We start from the raw sequence: 10,271 nt of genomic DNA on the forward strand, positions 1-10,271 counted from the left end.
TGAATTTGTTATACTAGATTCACGTTTTGTATTAAAAAATATCACTAGCGAATGCCTTCATTCATCAATTTGAGTTGAAAATATGATAAAGCGTGTGAGATTTCCAACAACAGTAGGACCCAAGTCGTGCACGTGGATAGAAGAGATACATACATGTAATATATACATTGAATTGATATAAAATCAAAAAGGTCCACCGTAAGTTTCCCAACAACACAAACTCATCAACATGTATGACGAAGTTTGTACATATCACACAAAACTCATGGTATTAACAATCGTATACATTTACATTAATTGTAATTGTTCTATTATCAGCCGCATAAACCCCAACAAGCCGAAACGATTATATGCAGGCCTAGCCAAGTACAGTGTATAAATACTAGTATAGTCTGTTTCATTTTACCGTTCACTAGCTCTTGTTTGATCCAACCATGCAGAAACCAATCACAAAATGTACATCCAGACTTTAATTAATCACAAAATGTACATCCAGACTTTAAATCAATCACAAAATGTACATCCAGACTTTAAATCAATCACAAAATGTACATCCAGACTTTAAATCAATCACAAAATGTACATCCAGACTTTAACCAATTGCAAAATGTACATCCAGACTTTAATTAATTACAAAATGTACATCCAGACTTTAAATTAATCACAAAATGTACATCCAGACTTTAAATCAATCACAAAATGTACATCCACACTTTAACCAATCACAAAATGTACATCCAGACTTTAATACAGCAAGATCACCTCTTGCTATATTTCGTCTAAATGAAATAAACCATTCAAAGGTACTGCAACTAGACGCAGAAGAGCGAGCGCCAATGTTTTGATCGTATCTACAATTGATATCTGCATGGTGGCTTGTTATTATATCATTTTGTTCGTTTATTTTTGTTATTTTACAAATAACTATACTGATAAGTAGAGAACACACGCGCTGGCGGCGGCATCTTTTAGTTTGCCTTTTGAACGCTTCGGTAATTTCCGCAGTATACTTACCAGTGACGATTTTATGGCGTTGATCATGAGTCCATTAGTATTGTGACATTGGAAGTAAGGTTACACCTTAACCTCCAGACAGTGTAGATAAGACACCGACATACGGTATAGTCTCGGCTAGAGTCTATGTCTGTCTGTCACTCCTCAATAGTAAATATACCTGTTTGTGGTATTATACACTGCAGTATGAAATGTAACAAAATGTACAGAACCAAACACCAAGCTCTGTACAATGTATTCTTACTAATTCAAAATCATTATCAATTGTGTGATGACTCCTGTCAATACAAATCAGATGTAGCCAAGATACACAATATTAATCACAGCAATTTCTTTTCTTCTATTCTGAGGGTGACAAATTGCTTTATTAGATAAACACAAAACTAATAATGAACAGTTGAAATATCAGTGCTTTGTTCACTGTCCATACTCTAAATGCTACAAATACGGCTAGAAATAATATCAATTATTGTAACAGTTGGTCACAAACAGAAGATCACCCCATTTAATTAGCTGGCAATTTGTCTTATATATTGTAGACCAAATACTAAATGTGTGCCTTAATTTACTTTGGAAATAGTGCACTTGGAGTGGGAGGGGGGTGTACATGTATCTCCTCCCACAGTAGACATTTTCCACAAAACACTAGGTACTATTAAAGTACTGTTGTACCGGTGCGCGGGTGGAGGGATACACCACCACAGAAAGGTGACCGGGGACGTGCCACCCCAATTGGTCACTTTTCATGAACAAATCCTAATATAAAATATTACCAAGGCCTAGTGGTGAAAATATCACCACATGGCGACAGCGGCCTGATAAGCTTACACAAATAATATATTACTATAATTCCGAACAAAATTTCCCTTTCCATTTCGGCGTTAATCTTCATTTGCAATGCGATGTGATTATATCAGTATACTTTTCTTTTCGTTAGAAGATATGTATGAAACTTCCAGACTGGTTCTAGATGATCAACTGACCTTCACGTAAAAATGACTGTGTGAGAGGTCAAGCCACGAACAAAATAAGTCAACTCAACTATAACTACTAAACGTCACTGCCAATCTCGTACTACGCCATCTAGTGGCAGAAAATGTACATAGATTGAAGTTCTAGTCGAAATCGCGGCGTCAGTGCCGTAACGGTTTGGTCTTTTAGTTTCGTGAACCTGCATTTTATCACTCTCTCACTGAGCCTAACACATAAATTATGCATAATATTTTATAATTATATACTGGGTTTTAGTTCCATCATTAACAAATGATGCTTAATGCTTCAGTGCAACATGTATATTTTAGTATGCAGAAACAAATACGCCTCAATTTGAATAAACTCAGTTTATTAACACGACTCACATCATCACTGTCATATAGAGAGAAACACAAAAAACCACAACTGGGGGCGGGTGTTATTATAAACTAATTTATATAGTTTCGACTTTATAAAAATGTTACAGAACGTTTATGATGCTAATTGTGATTCCACTAAATACAAAACATTGCTGTACAAAATAACGAACTACTAAATTTAGTCCCTTTCGGATTCAGCTCGCTCAAATTTCTAACATGAAATACATGTGACCCTTGAACAGGTCAAGTTGACACATAACTACGTGCATACATTTTTCATGTTGCCAAGAAATAAACTTGCGACGTCATGACATTCCACAGTGACTGATTTTGACACATACACTTTTAATAATTATTCATTTACATGGTTAAGAAATACCATCTGTATTAAAATTGAGTCCTTACCAAGGATACAAAAGCTCCCGTCCCCGCCGGCCGCTTCAACATACATTTATTCTACTGGAAAATCCAAAGAAATAAATGGCGTTTCTTTCTTTCTTTGCAAAATATAGTGCTAGAATGCATTACAAGCGTTTACTTTGTTTTTTTTTGTTCTCTAATTAGCGTATGTACAAACAGAATAAAGAATTTGACCAGCCATGGACCAATTCACGATAGTGCCAAGTACGAAATTGATGCCACGAATTTGGGAAATGGCTGATATACGAGAGGCAGCGAATATACGGAAATGCCAAACTGCAATGGTTGGGTCTGGGTTGATGGCCAAGTACATTGCACCCAGTGCAAGGAATGCTGGAATGTTCTCCAGGTCATTTCTGTGACATCTGCGGAGATAAAATGAGAGACGAAACCGTGCATCAAGGATAAAACAAAGTAATGAATTGGTACTGTCAAGAGGGCGCGATTTACACCTAGTGTCTGGCATAGTTCAAAAAATCAAACAAGGTTTACATGGCAAACATGCAGTGACCTCTCTTGAGCCCCTCTCTACTACGCCGGCGCAAGATAGAAATAACGATAACAACTCTGCATGGTTCATTTTTGGTTTTGTACTCCGTTGTCTGTCAGAATTGGGTAAACGATGAACTTTGAACTTTGAACTCAAGATAAAGTATGAAGAATCGTTTCAATTATTTATTTTGTCTTTTTCGGCCATTTTTAGACAAATAGTGAATTTTATAAAACAAATGATATGTCTTTACCTTCTTACTCGTTCTACCTGTAGACTTGTCTTCAACTCAGCTGTGTGTCTTTTTGCATCCTCAGGGTTAGCAAACGCCTGTAAAGTGGTTTGAAATGACCCTTAATAAGAATGACACATCAAATCATGTCTTCTTATCAGTGTCAACTATAGAATGGCGAGCGGTTGCAGACAGCCTTTGCTTTCCTTTGAATTTCAATAACACGTCCCTGACAGATAGTACTATCACAGGGAAAAGGACAAATAATCAATTTTGTACTCGCGATTTTCCGGATTTCTAATATTTTTTTCTGTATATTTCAAATAAAGTTTTAAATACTGTTTCCTCTCACTGTAATGCACTATGCCATTAGTGTAAACACCACTGATCCGACTAATGGAGGTATCTCGTGGTACCATTATACTGTACTACTAGCCTTTGTATTTATTTTCGGAGTGACTCGTGACCGGCACCTGTCAGCAGACTCGGCCGCAGCGGACGCGCTCGTGACGGGTTTAGGATTTTTACAGAATCGATATGTATTGATAAGAAAAACACGCTCTGGTTAACTTTGAAATGAAGCTTCGTACCCTGAATACACAGAACTTTCAAAAAATGTCTAAATCGTGAGCAAGCGTGATGCTAACATGACGGAGCTGGGGTTACATATCGTTCGCCGGCCGATACATGATGGTATGGTGTAGTACTGACTGACCCATTGGAAATGCGCGTTCACTTTTCCTGGCGTTTATGTTCCTACAGCTATTTTGTATAGTGTACCATCTTATTTCAATATTCTGGCCAGTTTCACAAAAACGAATGTTATTGATGCAACAAACTTTAGGGTTTTTTTTAGGTTTACCTGTTGCACACTGATGGATCGTGTTCTACGTAAGTCATACATCATACATGCAGCCATTACGGCGTACATGTGTGTACGCCCGGTTGTTGGGAAAAAAACACGGGCTATCACACGTTTTGAGAACTGATATAATGTTTGAGCAATCAATTTCAAACGTGTATTTTGCACATCTAATAGGCCTGTCGACCCTAATCTTTCCACTGGACTTAAAATGAACGTTTCTACCAGTTTGCATCTACTGTGTGGCGAATCAATGATTGATATTGCAAGCATTGATCCCACTTGCATTGATAGATATAAATGCTTGGACATAGTTCCAAAACCCAGTGTAATTGTATAATATGACGGTGACCCATATCAAACGACAGTAGTGCTATATAGGATCTGCAAAAGCGTACAAACCCTGGGTACATACCTTGTCTCTCTTCCGATAGTAAGCTGTCAGCGGCGCAAAGGCCATCATCTTTAACACAGCAATAGTACTACAGGCCAGATACGACCTGAAAACATCGTTCTCGAAGTTGAACATAGCCGACATTTTGATGATATCTCTGCAGTTTGCACTACCGATATGCTCACTTACACCAAAGAGACACGTTTTTATACAATTAATGCTATCGTTACACATACGTACGGGGTCATCGAGTGAACTATCATTGGCCTATTTTCATCAGTGCGAATGACTCAGCAGAAGATAGTCGCTAGGGACAAATTACACTGAATCGAAATAAGGGTGAAGACCGTTAATTCAAGATCACATGCATACATTATCATTTTTTTAGGTCTTTATTGAGATCTGTATTAAAACTAATTAAAAGTTTAAAAAACATGCTGACATTCATATAGGTCCATTTGTAATATGTATTATTGACAAAATAAATAAGTAGCGATGTCTTTTGCTTCTCGATACAACACCACATGTACATATATGAGTATTATAAAGGGACTGTACACGCAGAGATGGGATGGTGGTGATGATGGTGGTGGTGGTGGTGGTGGTGGAGGTGTCTATTGGCCGTCACAGTACAGGCCTATATTAGATGTTTACCGATTCGAGAATAGAATATCCAACGCTTCAAATGGTCGACATCGCACTTTACCACTTATCCAGTTTTCCTTTGTTCCATTGCTAAGATAAACGTAACAAATTACTTGAACCCTACACTAGTTTGACAATTTTGTTTAGAACACGCACTCGCACGCGCACACACACACACACACACACACATACATACATACATACATACATACATACATACATACATACATACATATATGCATAACATCCAGTCTGTACCTATTTACTCCGAATGATGTCTTAACTCTGACTAATATCGAGTCTATACCTATTCACTCTGGAGGCATAGAACAAAACAATACGTCCGTTCCCAGAGAATTACTTGGTTTACTTTATAAGTACGTGTCTCTATCGTCTCTTACTACGCTAATGGCCATTCCCAAAATTATCCCACCGTCTCGTTTACACTAATCGACTAAAACACGGTTCTTGACCAAAACATTCAATAAAACCTAATATTTGGGGTTACCATGGTGGCACTGATTCATATATCGGTTTATCTAACGTGATTATAGACATTGGCAAGGTAAACATTTCAATCAATGCCAGCCATTAACTATAACAGGTTATTCTAACATGTCAAACTCCACTGTCGATAATTTATCAAATGTCACCCAGTTCTACCTTCATCAATTTTCAATATTCATTATATTTCAATTAGATGTCATTTACAAAGTTCATCCGTCGGTCATCATCTATAGTATCATCTGTCGTGTGCTCCCCTCTGAAAAACCTGCGTCTTACAGTCAGAATAACATGAGTGAAACGTAAGAGACAACAAAGAAGCTAATATAAAATAACTATAAGAATATTTTCAGACAGTAAATCCAACAAGAGCTTAGGATCTCATCAATATTCATTAGAAAAAACCCTCTGAATCCGCAAAAACTCTATTTAAACCTTTGTAACCATCAGAGCAATGTGGTTGAATAAATGTCTAAATATAAAGAAGCATGAAACGTTGAAAATAGTCAATGTGTGCCATAAAGTCCCAAACATACTCTGTTGATAAAGAAAACTACATTGTCATGAAACCAACGAAACCTCCAAAATCCATCAGATAATATGTATAAATTTTGGATCATGGAAACCCCAGGTAAACCTTTAAAATCCTCCAGAAAAGCACGTCAAAAATCGATCAATTTGGAAGGCGGAAAAGTTTTAAACAATTGTAAAACATTACATCAAATTATTGAAAAGTGACTGTACAAACCTCGCTATACCATATACCCACTATAAAATGGAACGTATTAAAATCTCGCAAATGACAACAAAACAGGAACAAGATACATGTATCAAAATTATGATAAGTCTTGCGATGTCGTCACATTTCCTTATCAGAAAATCGGCTGCTGTCCAATAATACAACTAGTAAAGGAAACCACATTGTATAATTCATAACAATGTGAGAAACGTTTTCTGAAAGGTAAAGAAATCAAACGTAACAACCTTTATAGTGAAATATAAGGCTACAGAGACAGAATGATGTGAATAAATTCTCGTCAATACACCATATAACCGGTGTAAACTAAATGTCTTTCGATTTTTGCTCCTACAGGTATTATCATAGTGAGAAATGTTGAGCATGCTGTATCCTTTCATGAATGTGTATTTCATTAATTCTGCAAATGAATCGCAAAAATCTTTTTAAAAAGAGAGAAAAATAGAAGGTTGTGATGTATTTTTACGATAATTACTGGGGAATGGCGACGATTTGAAAGTACTCAACTATCATTCATCTGCCTTTCTTGTCAAAGAATTTCATCCTACAGGTACCCTTAAAGGTAGCCATAGAGGCAGCCCTAACTGTACTGTACAATCGTTTGTCTTTCTGATAATTACGATATGGGATGCAAAAGTGCTTTCAAGCAATTTTCACTTTGAGAGCGAAAACAGCACGTTAGAAACGTTAGAAAACGTTAGAACTACATCATTTGACCCTTAAATATAAAGGTAATAGTATACAGACGGGTACACTCTCTGATGTCACACTGTGTTTAAAAACGTTGACAAAAAGACATGTACAATTTGCAAATGGAGTCATTACATTGATTATAGTCATTTATACATTGAATTTGTTTATATTTTTATCCACATGTAACAACACAGCGGCACAGCATTAAGGCGGGGTGGGGGTGACTGGAGTGAAATTGGGGGGGGGGGGGGCATTAAAGAAATTGAGGTTTCAAAAGGGAGGCCGTGAAAAATTCTCTATTGTCTGAAAGGGAGACCTCGAAATATTTTGCCCATGATTTGAACCAAATTAAACCTCAGGAGCAGTCGTTTACCGAGTTAATTAAACAATTAATTGCGGTTTTGCCGCAATCATTTCTAAAACATATTGTCAGTGATGAATTGGATGACTGCGAATGCATTTGTGTATATCTATGCATCTCTCTCTCTCTCTCTCTCTCTCTTTCTCTCTCTCTCTCTCTCTCTCTCTCTCTCTCTCTCTCTCTCTCTCTCTCTCTCTCTCTCTCTCTCTCTCTCTCTCTCTCTCTCTCTCTCTCTCTCTCTCTCTCTCTCTCTCTCTCGTTTTCACTTGATTTACCTACCATACATTTAATTATGAGGCAGTCTATAGCCAATCGAATGTGAAAGGCTTTCGATAATGTGTATGGTTTGAAATTATATGCCACTAAATACCTTATTTTCCAAAAAGTGCTTACCACTAGCTATCATAGGGATGCTGATTCTGCCCAGAATCAAGATTGAAAGCGAAACCCCTGTTGGCTAAGTATTTCTAAGTACATCCTTTTCGCAAAACCCATATCTACTTGTAAATAAATCTCTCCTTATATTATGTATGGATGCTGGTTTCCATTGTTAGTTTAGTAGAATGTACCACACTGTACATCTCTGAAATGGAGGGAGGGGGTACTACATAATTACACATTTAAAATGTGTACAGCCGGAGAGGGGTGGGGAGCTACGAAAATTATTGGGTTTATTTCAAGGGGGGCATGAAATGATTCTATAGTGCGAAGGGGGCTGCTAATTTTTTTTGACCAAACTATTTTCTCCCCAGCCCCCCCCCCCCCCCCGGCCGTAAATTCTGATCCCAGCCTAATTACTCTAAAACCCCTGACCCTAATCCACCAATTGGCTATGGTTCATTCTTAATACAGCAGACAAAAATTGCTCGGTCTGGTCTTCAGTTACTAATAAAGTATGTGACAGCCGTTGCATCAACATAGCTTGCACCCAGATATCCCTAACCAATGGTTAAAACTATTTTCTGTGGCTTACATTTATAAGATCTATAATTTTAGGAAAGGAGACGAAATTGCCCGAATAATATGGAGATATTTGCCAACATCGGACTGAAAAACCTTCACTAACGAAACTGAATAAATAATAATAATAATAATAATAATTATTATTATTATCATTATTATTATTATTATTATACGCATGCTATTTGCTTATTCAGAATACAGCTCAATTGGTTGTTTTAAAGATACTTCCAGTCGTGCTATCCCGACATTGGAAGGTTCTGATGCAAGACTCGATAGATCAAGCTACAAGACCCGACAAAATGCCTTGGAAAAGTGTGCAGCCATAGCAGCTGATCGGGATTCGATTGCTTTGCTATCCAAGATGGCGTATGGTGTGCATCTAGTCCCATCGCATGTAGAACCTATGACAAGTATGGGTCATCGAGAGCATGTGCAAGTGATGGTGAAGGTGGTCCATGGGCCAATGACGTTTACTGAATTGATTGCAAAGTGTAATAAGTTTGACTATTTTAAATCCACTTTGACTGCATTTATAAAATCTATTCATTATATTGATAGAGTAAAATATGTAAAATTATATTTAGAAACTAATCATAAATTATATTTTGAAGTAGAATCTTTAATTATTGTTCTTCAGTGGGTCGTTCTTCTTGTTTCAAAAGGTGAACCAGAAGTATTTGTTTGTTGTATGTAATTATTATTCTAATTGGTTGGCTAACGGGGAAAAATACAAATCTGAATAGACTTCACGATAAAAATTCATGCGCTGACAGTTTGTCTAGAGTTAAAAATGAAATAATTTCACTCACTGGGAACGCATGTCAAAATGTCCCAGTGGCGTAAAGCATGATGGGAAAACACTTTCTTTAGCACACCTCACTTAAGAAATATAGCCGTTACAAAAAAGTTAATATGAGCACCCTGTCTTTTTTTTCATTTAATCTTAAGTAATATAAAGAATAATATATATCAATTTTACGCCTAAACTAACACTATTTTCTATCATCTTCAGCAACTCTTGTCGATAGTTTTAAGATAATAAGTCTCCTGACGAAAGACTGACTTAATTTTTTTTGTACGAATCAAGTATGATATAAAGAACTGTACCAGCTAAGGCTGTCAATGTCTTGACGACGCTCTTTGAATAAATTCACAAAATTGTCAACGTTGCCCAGTCCTTGATGAAACCATGTTTCACCCATCCCAAACTGGAAGAGTAACATTTTTGATATCATGAGCCCAATAAGACTTCCCTCGTCCGGCTTCATTAAATTGAATTATATTATAGCATTACCAATTCCAGTGAATTTTGTGACGTCATCGCTGTACATTATTACTGATAATGTACTCCATTATTGGGCATCGCGGCCCCGGAACGAGCATAACAATACAAGCTTATTTGTTTTGTTTCTTCATACGACTAGGTATTTTTTCGAAATGTATGTTGTTACTTATGATTATCATTTCCACTTTTTAAAAATACAACGCATTCATGAAACAAATTTGTCTTCACAGCAGTTCATTGAAGTGTATATGTGTGTGTACGTGTACGTACGTGTGTCACTATGATTAGTATTCAGCTTC

At 36.8% G+C, this 10,271-nt stretch overlaps 1 protein-coding gene across 1 annotated transcript; it reads right to left on the bottom strand.

Annotated features, from left to right (window-relative positions):
* Positions 1-2,922: 2,922 nt before the first annotated feature.
* On the bottom strand, positions 2,923-4,911 carry LOC144441477 (microsomal glutathione S-transferase 1-like). The gene is made up of 3 exons (XM_078131058.1): positions 4,786-4,911; positions 3,530-3,606; positions 2,923-3,151 (listed from the first exon to the last, which is right to left on the bottom strand). Exons 1-3 carry the CDS (start codon positions 4,906-4,908, stop codon positions 2,923-2,925), a joined length of 429 nt encoding a protein of 142 aa, XP_077987184.1. The 5' UTR covers positions 4,909-4,911.
* Positions 4,912-10,271: the final 5,360 nt, after the last annotated feature.

This window comes from Glandiceps talaboti, chromosome 10 (assembly GCF_964340395.1).
Source record: "Glandiceps talaboti chromosome 10, keGlaTala1.1, whole genome shotgun sequence".
Lineage (NCBI taxonomy): Eukaryota > Metazoa > Hemichordata > Enteropneusta > Spengelidae > Glandiceps > Glandiceps talaboti.

Bases quoted from the DNA above. Each gene is read 5' to 3' on its own strand.
- LOC144441477 (XM_078131058.1), bottom strand. From the start codon at position 4,908: ATGTCGGCTATGTTCAACTTCGAGAACGATGTTTTCAGGTCGTATCTG. The intron at 3,607-4,785 runs GTATGTACCCAG...ACCACTTTACAG, and splicing joins ACTATCGGAAGAGAGACAAG to GCGTTTGCTAACCCTGAGGA. The intron at 3,152-3,529 runs GTAAAGACATAT...TTATCTCCGCAG, and splicing joins CAGGTAGAACGAGTAAGAAG to ATGTCACAGAAATGACCTGG.